This window comes from Fusarium keratoplasticum, chromosome 8, assembly GCF_025433545.1.
Source record: "Fusarium keratoplasticum isolate Fu6.1 chromosome 8, whole genome shotgun sequence".
NCBI classification, from domain to species: domain Eukaryota; kingdom Fungi; phylum Ascomycota; class Sordariomycetes; order Hypocreales; family Nectriaceae; genus Fusarium; species Fusarium keratoplasticum.
The window spans coordinates 776,973-791,197 of NC_070536.1; the positions used below are offsets into that span (position 1 = coordinate 776,973).

The 14,225-nt window shown below is 52.6% G+C and overlaps 6 protein-coding genes across 6 annotated transcripts; 3 read left to right on the top strand and 3 right to left on the bottom strand.

Annotated features, from left to right (window-relative positions):
* Window positions 1-563: 563 nt before the first annotated feature.
* NCS57_01006000 (FMN hydroxy acid dehydrogenase domain-containing protein) lies at window positions 564-1,994 on the top strand (the record flags this gene model as incomplete). Its single annotated transcript, XM_053059818.1, has 5 exons — window positions 564-618; window positions 676-1,019; window positions 1,069-1,529; window positions 1,578-1,786; window positions 1,837-1,994. 5 exons carry the CDS (start codon window positions 564-566, stop codon window positions 1,992-1,994), a joined length of 1,227 nt encoding a protein of 408 aa, XP_052910212.1.
* Window positions 1,995-2,249: 255 nt separating this feature from the next.
* Window positions 2,250-3,218, bottom strand: NCS57_01006100 (Epimerase domain-containing protein; the record flags this gene model as incomplete). Its single annotated transcript, XM_053059819.1, has 1 exon — window positions 2,250-3,218. The coding sequence occupies one exon, from the start codon at window positions 3,216-3,218 to the stop codon at window positions 2,250-2,252; it is 969 nt and encodes a 322-aa protein (XP_052910213.1).
* A 737-nt stretch (window positions 3,219-3,955) lies between these two features.
* Window positions 3,956-6,287, bottom strand: NCS57_01006200 (Zn(2)-C6 fungal-type domain-containing protein; the record flags this gene model as incomplete). The annotated part of the gene is made up of 5 exons (XM_053059820.1): window positions 3,956-4,650; window positions 4,699-5,762; window positions 5,838-5,947; window positions 6,003-6,152; window positions 6,210-6,287. 5 exons carry the CDS (start codon window positions 6,285-6,287, stop codon window positions 3,956-3,958), a joined length of 2,097 nt encoding a protein of 698 aa, XP_052910214.1.
* A 1,240-nt stretch (window positions 6,288-7,527) lies between these two features.
* On the top strand, window positions 7,528-8,271 carry NCS57_01006300 (uncharacterized protein; the record flags this gene model as incomplete). Its single annotated transcript, XM_053059821.1, has 1 exon — window positions 7,528-8,271. The coding sequence occupies one exon, from the start codon at window positions 7,528-7,530 to the stop codon at window positions 8,269-8,271; it is 744 nt and encodes a 247-aa protein (XP_052910215.1).
* Window positions 8,272-8,615: 344 nt separating this feature from the next.
* Window positions 8,616-10,057, bottom strand: NCS57_01006400 (CRAL-TRIO domain-containing protein; the record flags this gene model as incomplete). Its single annotated transcript, XM_053059822.1, has 3 exons — window positions 8,616-9,578; window positions 9,637-9,778; window positions 9,852-10,057. The coding sequence occupies 3 exons, from the start codon at window positions 10,055-10,057 to the stop codon at window positions 8,616-8,618; spliced, it is 1,311 nt and encodes a 436-aa protein (XP_052910216.1).
* Window positions 10,058-11,510: 1,453 nt separating this feature from the next.
* On the top strand, window positions 11,511-13,479 carry NCS57_01006500 (uncharacterized protein; the record flags this gene model as incomplete). Its single annotated transcript, XM_053059823.1, has 3 exons — window positions 11,511-11,657; window positions 12,265-13,061; window positions 13,176-13,479. 3 exons carry the CDS (start codon window positions 11,511-11,513, stop codon window positions 13,477-13,479), a joined length of 1,248 nt encoding a protein of 415 aa, XP_052910217.1.
* Between the last annotated feature and the right edge of the window lie 746 nt (window positions 13,480-14,225).

Below are 14,225 nucleotides of genomic sequence, written 5' to 3' on the forward strand. Positions count from 1 at the left end.
TCATGAGGCATCAGTAAATACTTGTTCAATTGTAGATTAGTCCCCTGAAGTGCCTGCTCAGTCACGTTGTAAGCGAACATGTTGTCTCTTGTTCACATCCCCTCCCCGAGACGATGTATGCAGCCTACCAGGTGCCTACTGCCAAAGCTCAGACAGAAAACCCTGTCCAGGTTTACTAACTGCATGTGACTCTTGAGAAATGTAAACGACAAGCAATTGCAGCCTGTGGAGTGTTGAAGCTGAGATCAAACCAGTCGGAGAGAAGGCCGCGGCCCAAACCCTGACGATGCTTCCCTCGGCCACATGTCCGAAATCCACTCCTCGGTGTGGCACTCGCCCCAAGCTTCCCCGAGCGGATCCTGGACCTTGACTTGGAGCATTGGGGTCCGATTGCGGGGGATGAGGAAAGTCGAGGGGTGGCTTATAAGCAAGAGGCCGTAGCCAGGCATCATGACTTACTGTAGGACAGATCAATCGAACTGGTATCTTCTATTGAGAGTCAAAAGACCTTGTTCAGAAATTGTCATCATCTTTAATTTCTTTCAATTGTAAAGTTAGCAGTCATGAGCGACCTCGCAGCCATGGAGTCTGAGACTCCCAACATCCCACCCCCGAGAGGTTCGTGAAGCCATCACCAATTGACCACTCATCCACTAACAATTCACTCCGTCACAGTCGTCGAGCTTGCCCCCGATGTCCCAAAACTCGAAGAGATACTCTCCGCAAACGACTTTGCCCTCGCCGCCCAAAAAGCACTTACACCAAAAGCCTGGGCGTTTTACTCGTCCGCCGCCACAGATCTCATCACTGTGAACAAGAATCGCGAGCTTATTAGACGAGTCATGCTTAGGCCGAGGATCTTGAGAAATGTTTCGAGTGTTAGGATAGATCGCAAGATTCTGGGCCTTGATAGCAAGGCGCCTTTCATCATGTGTCCTGCGGCCATGGCGACGTTGGCGCATCCTGATGGTGAGCTTGGATGGAGTAGAGCTGCCGCCAGTGAGGGTATCTTTGAGATTGTGAGTTTTGAGCCACCATCTGGATGAACCAATTGCTGACGACTTCAAGATCTCTAGCAACGCCTCCTACTCCCTCCCCAGCATCATCGCCGCCGCTCCTCCCGGCCACCCTTTCTTCCTCCAACTCTACGTCAACTCCAACCGCCCCAAGACAGTCGAACTCCTCCGCCGCGCCCGCTCCCTTGGTATCAAAGCCATTTTTGTCACCGTCGACGCACCCGTACCTGGCAAGCGCGAAGCCGACGAACGCGCAGCTCAAGATGTGGTGATAAAATCTGAGATGAGCGGGAGCGAGAGTAGCAAGGATAATAAGGGTAGTGGACTGGGTAGGTTGATGGGACAGTATATTGACAAGAGCCTGAATTGGGAGGACTTGAAGTGGATTCGGGAGGAGAGCTCGGTGCCGATTGTGCTCAAGGGCGTGCAGACTGTCGAGGACGTGAAGTTGGCTGTTGAGTATGGCGTGGATGGTGTCATGCTAAGCAACCACGGAGGAAGGTCACTTGATGGGTAAGTTCTACTGTGAAGTTAAAAGGCGTGTGCTGACCATATTCATAGCGCCCAAGCATCCATCCTCATCCTTCTCGAAGTCCGAAAGAGGTTCCCTGAGGCGTTCCAACATCTCGAGATATTCATCGACGGCGGTTTTGAGCGAGGCTCTGATATTCTCAAGGCAATTGTCCTAGGCGCTACAGCTGTTGGAATCGCAAGACCGTTCCTTTATTCGTTGGTGTATGGCCAAAAAGGCGTGGAGCATCTTTCGCAAAGTGAGTTCCCAGATCAGCTGGAGTGACAAGCTGCTAACCATATACATTAGTCCTCAAGGATGAGCTCGAGACGTCATTGAGGTTGGCTGGTCTGACGAGTTTGGACCAAGCAACACCAGACTTGGTCAACACGCTGGATGTGGACTACCTGGTTCCATCTGGTGGTGCTGAGTCGTGCCCGATGTCGAGGATGAGGGCGAAGCTGTAGAAGAGAAAGTGGATGATAGGTGATAGACATGTGAACTAGACATAGACATAATAGGCAGCGACATAAAAGTAGTCCCTTGGTTCACTATTGACAGTATTTGGTGAATATACCTGTGTGACTGGTTAACCCGATTCCGATGTCAGTCGGGGACTTTGCTAAATAGATAAAGAGCGTATATGTAATTGACATGCATGCTAAAGAACGAACATCATATCATGGTCTTGCATAGACCTATAATGCATTAGAATGTGAGCTCTATCCCAGCCTCGCCTTGAACGCCTTGACAGCATCAACCAGCGTCCCATCCGCCTCCAGGCCCAATCCCCTAGCCCTCGAGTCATCAAACCACGGCGGCCAGCTCTTCACAATCTTGAAAAGCGCCTCATCCTCTTCATCCTTGACGAGTTGCACCGCCTCCTTCCCTCCAACTTGCTCCACAGCATCCAAGATCTCCTGCACCGTCACCGTGATGCCTGGGAGATTCACAATCCTCGACTCCCCAAACTTTTCACCAGGAATCTCCTTGACTCTGATCAAGTTCTTGATCACCGTCGCAGGACTGCAGATCCACATTGCAATGTCGCGGGGCACGGGGAGGATGTTGGGTATTCCCTGCAGCGACTCGCGAACAATACCTGACGCAAAGCTCGACGCTGCCGCTGAAGGTTTACCTGGTCGAACCACCACAGTTGGCAATCTGACGATCCGACCATCTAGGAGTCCCCTGCGGGAAAAGTCGTTGAGCAGTAGCTCTATGATGAGCTTCTCTGCGCCGTAAGACGATCTCGGTTGAGGTACAACCCCCGCTTCTGTGACATGTCCATCGCAAGGTCCGTAGACAGCACAGGAACTCGAGAAGATGACCTTTGTGCCTGGCCAAATTGTCCTCAGCGCATCGAGAACAGATCTGACTGAATCGACATTGACTTTCAAGCCAAGCTCAAGGTCAGCCTCTGACCCGCCAGACATGAGCCCGTGGAGGAGGTACACGACCTCGAAGCGGCGAGGCCTTATGAGCTTGTCAACCACATCTGGAGAAGTCAAGTCTGCTGCCAGGCTCGTGATGCGTCCGACTTCGCTTGCTGCAGCCTGAGGAACAGGTGGTTCGACAAGGTCCGTGATGGTGACATGGATGTCAGGCGACGAAGCCAATAGCGGAGCCACGAGCTCCTGTCCGATGAAGCCTCCGGCTCCAGTGATGAGGATATGCTTCTCGTTCGTCATGATGGCCCGTGTGTATTCCGAGATCGGATTGATTGATAAGATCTAGTGGCGTTTAATTCTCCAACCTGATATCTTTGTTAGATAATGGTCTGTTGTTTGTATCCACCAAGTTCAGGTGAAAGGATGGTCCACTATCGCGGGGCTCATGATGCTCAGGTGGTTTAGAATCTCCGCAGCGGCCTGCATGCGGAGAGAGGATCGGAGAGAAGTCCGAGAGGGTTTTCCGAGCCGACATTGACTTCCGACATCATGGGACAAGTCCCGCCGTCACTGAGGAGGAAGATCCAAGTTGGAGTAGAAGTTGTAGTATATGGTGGAGTAGCAGAGATGGATGGACTTTGGCTTGGACGGAGTAGTCGGCGGGTCAGTCGAGACATGGTTCTGGATAGTGCCAAGTCACACACATGGTAACCAGTCCGGAGTGAGACTCGACCATAATCTTTCATTGACGTCAGTTCACTGATAAAGAAGTCGTGTATGATCGACCACTCTACACCCCATCAGTAGTGTAGTCCAGATCAAACGGCCTTCCCTCCGTAGATGACTTCAAAAGGTTCATTCTGCCACATCTTGACTTGAAACTTGATTCCCTGCAGTAATTATTCTTCAGACCCATTGTCCTGCCTCCCAAATTTGTATGATACATCCAATATCCCGGTATTCCATCACTCCAAGCGACTCACAAACCAAGCAAAACGCCCACGCCAAAACAACTTTTCATTCCGTTAACTGCCCTTTCAAGGCAGCGGCCTCATGCCATAGTCCGCCTCTGGATATGTTGGCAGCGACTGTCCTGACGCGTCCATGGTGAACATGCTTGGATCGAACCGGAACACGGGCGAGAGACCGAAACTCATGTCATAGTCGAAGAACATGTCACCGTCTATGTCGGTGAACGGACGATCTCCCGGCGGCATCTGGTTGGAAAGATCGATATTCTCGTTGATACCGTTCCCGACAACAACACCGTTGGGTGCTTGACCGACTTGCCCTGGCGCAACCGAGTTGAGCGTCCCCGTCATCCGCTCCAAGCCGCCAGCCATGAGGTTCGCGAGATGCCACTTTCCAGCGTTGAGAGATCGGAATCGATGTACCAGGCTAGTGGTCAAGTCATGCACTCTCTGACGCTCGATAAGATCCCCGCCATATTTGAGGGCAACCTTGATAAGGAACATGCAGGCAAACGCCGTCATGGAGAGCATATACGAGGGCATTCCCACGATTCCTACAGCCACATCGGGGTCGGTGATGATGAGATCGATAATAGCGGTTGCGGCTGTGACTGCTTTGGACGCGCAGTCGAGGAAGTAATGAGGAATCGGGTCGTCGCTGGCGAGCCCACGAAAAATGTGTGAGTAGAGGTGAATCTGGGCAAAGTTGTAGTGAAGGATGGTGCCCTTTCGCGGGAACGATCCGATTTGAGGCCATTGTTCTGCTTTTGTCAGCGTAACCTTCTCGCTCTGCCAGGTGGTCTACTCACCTGGTAGCTCCTTCAGCCACCGATCATACCATTGATCCAACTGTCGCCGGAACTGTGATATGTGGCTAAGGTAAACCCTCGAAATACGCTCTCCCTTGTCGGTACCAAAGAGCTCTCGAATATTTCGTAGAATGCTAACCAAGGCCACCTGTCCAGTAAGACGCTTATCCTCCTCGGTAGCCACGGGAGACTCAAGAAAGTTCTCCCATCCCTGGATAGACGAGTCCTCCTGGACAATAGATGGTCGCCCGTAGAGAGTCGCAAGGTGTTGGTCGCAGATGTAAAGAATGTACCATAACCGTGCACAATCTGCCGCCTCCTGGCTCTGCTCCTTGATGGCCTGATTATAGCTGTTATGTAGATTGCACTCCGCAGCACGTCGAATCGCGTATCCTGAGAGCATCCACGAAAGGTCACTGAGCCAATAAGAGGCTACACACATGGCCCGTAGATAGTCGCGGTCAATGCGCCGCTCAAACATAGACTTCTCCATCAGTCGGCGGAATTCGCTGCTGCAGATGCCGTAAATGCCATCAGCCTTGGGGTCGTGGAGCGCAGCTACAGTCAAGGTTGCGGCTGATAAAATCGGACTCTTCCGCCTGAGCTCGTCCAGTGTCATGTACCGACAGCCAATGCCGTACATATATCGATCAAGGCGATCGCGGTATAGAGCAAACAGGCTCTCCGCGTCAGACAAGGCCAGTGCTCCACGGGCAATGAAGTCGTCAATGGCACGACCTCGTTGAGCTTCTGAGTTATCCGGTGAACGCAGAGCACTGAGTTTGGTGAGAGTATATAGAGAGTGAATAGGCACATATGGAAGGCCTTCGTCTTCAGGGGTCGCCTTTGGGGAATTGTCGCACGAAGGGCCATGATGCTCTTCTTGAGAGGCGGAGAGGCGGTTTGTCGCATTAGCGGGATTGTCTTCCTTGGGAGGTGTTCCCTCTGTATCTCGGGAATTGGCGCTCTGCAATGGGGGAAGTTCGGGAAGACTCAGTTTCGTCATGACCTGCCTGAGAGCGGAATGTATCTGCTCAAGATCTTGGACCACTGCTTCAGAGAATCTGCCAACATGTTAGTCGCATGGCAATGAGATGAAAAATCTCAGCTCGAAATTGAGCGAGTGAAAGGGCGCGTACTGTGACTTCTCATCAATGATGGTCTGCAAGCTCTTGCTCAAGACACACCCCAAATTTCGCTCAGAACATCTCCGACACGGTGGACCACTCTCATCCATCAAACACTTGATCTATTGGAAGTGGGTGTCAGTTACAGTCTCGGTCCAGGACGTGGCTGAATATCACCTTGTGTTTTCGACATGCTGCGCAGGCCTTGATCTTGCGAGAGATCTGAGGGATGGGGAGATCATTGGATATGAGACCACTGATGCTCTGTCGATTTCCACTCTGTCGCGTGCCGTTGCTGTTTCCATTGGAGCGCGCAGGCGTTACAGGCTTGATATTGTTAGTTGTGTCTCTGATGCTCGTTGTTGAGACTGGCTGAGAACCTACCACGGCTGGTGTCGCATTCGCATCGGCCGCCCCAGGAGGAGCTGGCCCGTTGGAGTCTGACCAGGATCGTTTCGCCATGTCTTGTCTCAATGCGTAGATGCTGTACCTGGTAGTTCCTTTTCAATGCAATGTCTCCTTGCTCTCCGACGAATGACCGAGTCCTTGGTATTGGTGAGTGGGTGAGTGATGTGCCGGTAGATCCCTGTCTCAGGCGATTCTCCAAGTGATGAGACGAGTGTGGATGGAATGTCTTTGGCCTTGCGACGTGCTCAAGAGTGATGAAAACGAGGATCAATCTGATAAAAGCTTCATATTTACCGTCTTTTGCGCCTCTTGTTTTGTCGCTCTCCTTTTCCCCAGGAGAAAGCGACCGTCAAATGCGACCTCAGGCAAAGAGGGATTGTGTTCACGCGGGATGGAGAGATGGAGAAGGCGCGATGCGATGGTCACTCACTAAACAGGGAAATTTCCCCCGGAACACAGTGGAAGGTGGCACCCGCCCTGACCAATCGAATACCCTCCATTTCCCAGAAACCCGCGCTAGAGCAAGGGTTGCATGACTCAGCAGACCAATTCTTTTGCCTCCCCGCAAACCCGACCGGCCTCGTTGACTGGCTGGGAGACTTTTTTCCTGCAAAGAGAGGGAGGTTGAAGTGCGGGGTAAGGGCGTTCTAACCGGTTGAGAATTGGTATGAGCGTTCTTTGGCTTGGAGATGAGGATAATGACGGAAAATATTCCATCAAGGTCACATGTTTCCGCTGGGCTAGCCCCAAACTCGTCTCGAGTCCGGCGGTTTCGGCGAACAGTGACCCGAGTTATGGAATAACAGCTGACCTAGTAAAGACGAGAATGTCGAGGTTTGTTAAAGAGATTGGAAGCTCGGAATGAGGCTGCCTACATGGTAGACCCAGTCCAACGTTCAAGGTTGCTTCGGCTAATCCTGCAAGATGAGATTTGGCCGGCTCCGTGCGGCACAGCTTGGCAGGAGATTGGTTCTAATTCTACAGCCTATTGCTACTCATGATAGCCAGGAACGATTCAGGGCCTATTATTCATGGCTGACTTGCTCGAGGCAGCAGTCTGTTTTGTTCAGACGACTGCCTGGGCAAGGCACCGACGTCACAAGGAGCTTGAAACCCCCACCGCGGGGTGATACAGGGAGCGCTAAAGAAAAGTCCTAGGTCGGCGTCATCCAGCATCAACGCTGCTATCTTCAACACCATCACCGCGTCCTCAAATACAAGTCTTTCGCTCCATATTCACTCGCTCTATTGTTTGGTGCCAAATACCGCGACTATTTGTTAGACCTGATTCAATATGCCCAAGAAGCTATCCAAAAACCCGCTCCCTCAGAGCTCCTCCACCATCTCCTCCCTTTCGACGATAACCACCTCGTCGACTGCTTCAGGAAACCCCGTCAACCCGGCCCTCTCCCTCCTCCCGCCATCCCTCACCGACCCGTCTCTGCCACTTCCAAAGCTCATCGTTTTCGACCTCGACTACACCCTCTGGCCGTTCTGGGTCGACACCCACGTCACCCCGCCTCTCAAGCCCAACGCCCAGCACTCGAGCGCGACGGACCGCTACGGCGAGGACTACGGGTTCTACTGCGATGTGCCCAGCATTCTGTACACGCTCCCCCGCGCGGGTCCTAGGATTGGTGTCGCATCGCGAACTTCTGCGCCTGGCCTTGCGCGCGACCTACTCAAGATGCTGCACATCCCCGCTCCCACGCCCTTGACCGACGACGCGACTCCCGCACCACCAATGGGCAAGCCCGAGAAGCCGAAGCGCGCGCTGGAAGTGTTTGATGGATTGCTGGAGATTTACCCGGGCAGCAAAATACGGCACTTTGAGAGCCTACAGAAGCGAACGGGAATTCGGTACGAGGACATGCTGTTCTTTGACGACGAAAGCCGGAACCGCGATACGGAGAGCCTGGGGGTTACCATGTGGCTTGTGAGGGATGGTGTTTCGTGGGGAGAAGTCGAGGCGGGAGTTAATGAGTGGAGGAAGAGGAGGGGATTTGCCAAGATGCCAGATGCGACAGAGTTGCCGTGATAGACTGAAGGTTTGCTTTTGGAGTTTTAAGAGATTGGATTCAAGATGATAGATCAACTTAGGTCTCATAAGGAGATCAGGTCGCTTGGGAACACAACAATAGACAGAATAATAATCAAGACGGGTTGATTAAGGTTGAGATGGGTACAAAGACCAACCGCATCGTTTGTCTCGCGGTTCTAAAATAGAATGCCTATAACAGCGAAGCAATAAAAACTCCATGTTGCAAAGTCATTTGAACTTTCCAGGTCACCCTTCTCTTTCCCAAATTTCTCCCCATCGCCGCTCGCCAGGGTATGTTAAAATATTCGTCCTCCACTCTATGGTATATATGTAATGTCCGATTATGCCGTGGTTGTCTGCGCAGCGGCAGGCTTGTCGTCCTGGATCTTGAGCTTCTCCTGGACGTCGTTCATGAGGGCGTCGTCGGTTTGGACGCCGTCGTCGTGGGTCTCGACTCTTGTGGTTTGCGTTCCTTCTGCGATGTCATGGTCATGAGCGTCTGTTCCAGTGCTGACGCCATTGACGCCATTGGTCTTGGCCTCCACGGGCGCGACACTAAAGGTCTTGGGGATAGTGCAGACTCTCTCATTCCGGGGCTGGCCACCCTTATATCCTCGGGCGACACAAGCCAACCTGTCGCCTTCGATGTCCTCCCACAAGAGCGGCCCACTGGGGAAGCCCTTGTAACCATTCTCCCACTTCACAATGCCATCCCAGTGCGGGTCAGGAATGCTCAGCTGTCCAAAAGTGTAGTCGAGCTCGCCACCGTACTTCTTAGGAATGTTTCGAGGCTCGATGTACTGCTCAAGGACAGACTTTACTTCATGGTTGCCCAGGATAAAGATCTTGGAGACGGTGATGGGGTCGAACCAGCGCTTGATCCAGCCCCAGACAGTGCTGAAGAAGACGGGTGCGCCAATGATGAAGATGCGATCCAGCGTCTCGGGGTAGTGCGCCGTGGCGAGTTGCGACGCAGCCTGCATATGCTGCTTCAGGTTCCAGAACTGCTTGAGCCCGACTCCCGAAATGTCGACAATGTTGGTGCTCAGCGTGATGGGCACCTCGGGGTGTTCACGGTCGTGCAGCTGGGTGCAGAAGGGCATGTTGAACCGGGTCAGGTTCTCGTATAGCGCAAACAGGCGTAACAGACCAGAAGGAGTCTTGCCATCGGCCTTGGCCTGGGAGAAGGTGGTGGAAGCGCCGACCTTTTCGTACTCGTGGACGGTCTTGTTGTCGAGAGTCTTCACCTCGAAGACGTAGACGGGGATTCCGCGACGATCGCGACGGCCTGTCCATTGGGGGTACTAGAAAATGTCAGCACCAAAGCATGCCAGACCGAGCATCCCGGCGGGGAGCGCATACCAGACGACGACTCTGCTCGTAGGCGTCGAGGTCAATGGTGTTGTAAAGCACATCAAGGTCATTGGCCTTGCGCCATTCCTCCGTGTCCTTGAATTGCTGGTAGGCATCCTCAACCACCCATCGTCGCGCGCGCAGATACCGCCTGTTGAATTCTGGTGTCAGCACAAGCCCAACCGCTTATCAATCATGAATGCCCAACTGGAAACCAAACATACAGCAACAGAGGGTCGTCGTGAGAAGCAGGAGGGCCGCGTTTCAGCAGGCCCCGCTCCTCGAGGACCTTTTTGAATTGAACAAAGGCTTCCTCCTGGCCTGGGTTCAGGTGTCCAAGGTGACCATGGGGATAAACATGATCACCGATGGTCGAAGCGGAAGACTTGACGCGGGCGGCCGGAGCTCCGTTAGCATCATGGTCGGTCATATTGACAGAGATCCAGCTTCTGCGAGATCGGAGACGAAGATAGACAAGAGAGGGAAAAGAGGGTATTCCGGCCGGTCAACGTCCGGGGTTGGATGGGAGGGAGCAAAGAGGAGAAAAAAGTGAAAGAGCTTGCAACCGCAAAGAGACATGATCGGAAGCGCCGGAAATCGCACTTTGATGACGAGCGAAGCGCCGATGGAGCTTGACGGGGGGCGCTCTTAGGGCTGTTGGTGGGGGCCATGTTTCGTTTTAGTGGCGCTTATCTGACGGCCGGAGCGTTCGGCCGAAAGTGGACCGACGTCATCGACGTTAGCTTGGGCCTGTCAAGATCTTGACAGGCAAAGTCATCATGGCGATGTAGAAGAGGTGAAGACAAAAAAGATTCTCATGAGAGGAAACATGGTGGCCTTTTAAACGAGCTAGTAGGGTTCTGGTTAGTGGAGATGCTGCGGTGCGGGCCGAGTATCATGCGACTCAAACGTTATCCATCTCAACGGTAACTTTCACACACTCTCGACCCCAGTTGGCCGGGTCGTACTCGGAGCTGAGCTTCGAATGGGCTAGCTCGGGGAAGTTGAGCTGGCTGAGCCTTGCTGCAATCGGCGGGCCAAGCGTTTGCTCCCCGATTTGAGGTCAAGCGTGAGGGTCGCTTGCTGCAAGGGCATCCACGTCTAGGTTAGGTGTGTGATTCACTGCCTCGCTAAGGGTGAGTGATTCACGGTCTTGACACCAGTTGGGCTTGGACAATTATGGAGACCTTTGCCGGCGCTGTCGAGTGCATAAATGCGTTGCATCTGTCTTCTGAGAGCTCGCGTATCTTACATCTGATGTGGGAGTTGACCTCGGGCGACGGCCGGACAGTCGAGCAACAAGCCTCGCCATTGAGCCCCATTTCCGCTCTAGCCAAGTATTCATAAAGATTAAATCCACCTCGATGGGTTAGATACACTAAGTAATTCTTGGTAAATGGTCTTGTACACTTATCGTGATTATAGTAGAGATGTCAAAGGACAAGCATCTTGAGAAGAGTAGAGGCTACGCAATAGCCCCTCTAATTATCGTCATTATTTGGGATTCGCATTCTGAGAAGCAAAGCATCGATCCATGATTCTAAACACTCTCTTTAACAGCTGGCGTGGTTCCACAGCATTCACATCAAGTCCAAGTCGCCATGGTGACGCCAGGTACACTGCAGCCTCTTCTCCAACACTTACACCAAGCCCCCAGTCCATCCACCCGACCTCAAACGACGACACATCGTCTTGCAAAAAACATTCGGTCTTCATAGAACCCTGACATTGCCTGGCACTGTCAACAGAATTCACAACCGACGCGGGGACTGCCAGCTTGACGGCCGGCTGACAGTGATCGCTAGCGAGCACACAAAGATAAAAAGCCCGCCTCAATTTTTTCCCCTTCCCTCTTTTCTTCTTCTTCTTCTTTCTTCATCATCATGGAAGTAACGCACCAAGAAGAACCCATCAATCAGCTGCTTGAACATTCCAACAAGCGCCCTATTGACAGGGTCCTCTCCACATCGCCTCCTCAGGCCATCAAGCGAGTCTGCCTTGAGCAAGACCTTCAGCAAGGCGACCACCTTGTGAGTACCTGCCGTTTCCTTCCTTCTTGTCTTCCTTATTCTCTTCATGGGCATCTTTATCCTCTGCTTATCTTGACCCTTTCATTTTCCTGCTCTCACCCTTTTCCTCACCCTCTTCGTATTAGTTTGCTCTCTTCTTCTTGTCTTCTTCCTCTTCTTGCGCTCTTCTTCTTCCTTTTCTATACCATTCCACTCCTCGCCTTTACTATTATGCTGTACTTCTTCTTCTTGCGTTGCTCATCTTCCTCTTATCTTCTCGTTTTCCCCTTCTCCTTCCTCTTACCTTTCTCTTCTACCACATCGTCGTCTTTTCTTATCCTCTATCCCATATTATCCTCTTGGACTTCTTCTCATCCTTCCCTTCTTATCGTCTGTCTGGTCTTATTGTCGCCCTCTTTCTATCCTCTTCCCATCCTCTGCATTTTATTATCCCACCTTATCTTCTTTGCCTTCCCATTCTCATCCCATCCCCTCTTCCTGCACTCATCCTCACTTCCATCATATCATTCATCACTAACATCCTGTCTCGAAGATGATCCATCAGCCTACGCCCCGCTCACCAACATTCTCAATCGTCCCTTTTTTGGAGAATCTGACTGCTTCGCAGCCTAGTCAGCCAATTGACAGGGTTGGAACTTGGCTCGAAACCGGCTACCCCTTTAGTCGAGACGAGGACGTTCGCTCTGACGGTTTCGCTCAATCTTTCACCACAGCGGATCCTCGAAGTGTTCAGTCAGCTCCAGCTACCATCCTCATGGCTCCTCCAAGCCGCCCCGGGAGTGGTCTCCCTCCTACTCCCTCGTCTTACGGCCGCGGAGGCCCCTCGAATGTAGGCCCCTCCGGGTCTTCAGCCCGAACCGGGACCCCATCTGGTATTTCAGCCTCTGGTGGTAAGACTGGTTCTCTGGTGGAGAACCCTTTGTACGAGGACTTGAACCTCGCGGCCAACAACATTTACTACCGCGATCGCCGAGAGCCACTGCCCCAGCATGTTGCCAACCTTGTCCAGAGAGTTCAGCGAGAGCGTACCTCGCCCACTCCATCCATCAGCGATATCCTGGCTGATGATGGTCTGGCTGCCCGAGAGAGAGGCGCAGGCGAACCTACTGTTGAACAGTACTTCCAGAACAACCTGGTTCCACAGCCCCCTCGCAACGACCCCCTGAAGCGAAGCGACAAGGCTCCCTTCCAGAAGCACGCGGTTCCCAACACTGGAACCCAGTACCGAGTCAGCAACCCTACTCCAGACGTCACTTCTGGTTACAACCTCAGCGCTTTCAACACGGCCCAGAAAATGCAGCTTGGCAAGACGCCCAACATGTCTGCGATGAACAACGAGGGCATGTGCTTCCCGTTCTTCATTCTTGAATTCAAGGGCGATGGACCCTCAAGCAATGGGAGTCTGTAGGTCGCGACTAACCAATGCTTGGGTGGCTCTGCCTCCTGCGTCAACGTTGCTGAACGCCTTAATGAACAACTTCGCCAGTGTCGTCGACAGGAAGTTCGCCAGATCGATAGTGCCTCCTTCAGCATCGCCATGAACGGCACCGAGGCTCGTCTTTTCATCTCGTGGAAGCAGCAAGACTTATTCAACGTCCAAAAGGTTCGAAGCTTTGCTCTTCAGGAGCCCGACCACTTCATTGAGTTCCGCAAGTATGTTCGCAACATCATCGACTGGGGCCGCGACGAGCGCCTTCGAAGCATTCAAGCTGCCCTGGACACTCTCATTGAAGAGGGACGCAAGGCTACTTTGAAGGCTCGACCCCCTCCTGCCCGACCTATGTCTTCTCTTGGGCCTACCAAGCGACAGAAGCCCTTCTAGAGGCTTTCCAACCAACGCCGTTCTGGCAGCCGAGGTTCTCACACCTGAGAACGACAGCTCTTTTCCTTACATATGTACGAGATCAAGATGTTATTAGACAAGCCCGGAGGTGAGTATCTCTAAGCTGACTAAAAGCATCACACTGACAGCAATCTTTAACCAGACCGAAATCGGAAACGCGAAGCATGATGAGACCGCAGGCATTAAGGAGCCGACACAACTACCAAGAGACCCTCAAGCATTGCCAGACTTGCATTGCCGCCGCGTCCTTACTCTGTCCTCTTTACTTGTGGACTATGGCAACAGTACTGACAAAGCCAGAGAGGCATGGCAAGGATAGAGGCGAGCAATGCTCAGAGTGATGAATGTTGTGCTGGTAACCGGCTTGTTCCATGTGATGCTAAAAGGGAGCGCCGAAGAGACCGCCAAGGACGCCAACTTAATGTTTAATAGAGCTTCATAGCTTGTAGTGTACAGATCGAATAAACTTCATAGAAGCACCTGCGCCTGCGCCCCTGCTCACTTGACTCCTCCAGCGACGCAGCCACGGGTCATTGAATCTGAGCGTATGCAGAAAACGGATCCACAGGTCAGGGAGGGAGTATATGTAGAAGCGAAGTTGATTCTTTCTAGAGGTTCTAGGCGGATCCGCCTTTTATCTATTACCACATGCAATAAACCCGGGTCGGCAGCAAAGCCATCTTTCCTGGACCCACGGGGGGTGCCCCTTCCCTCACGTATGCACG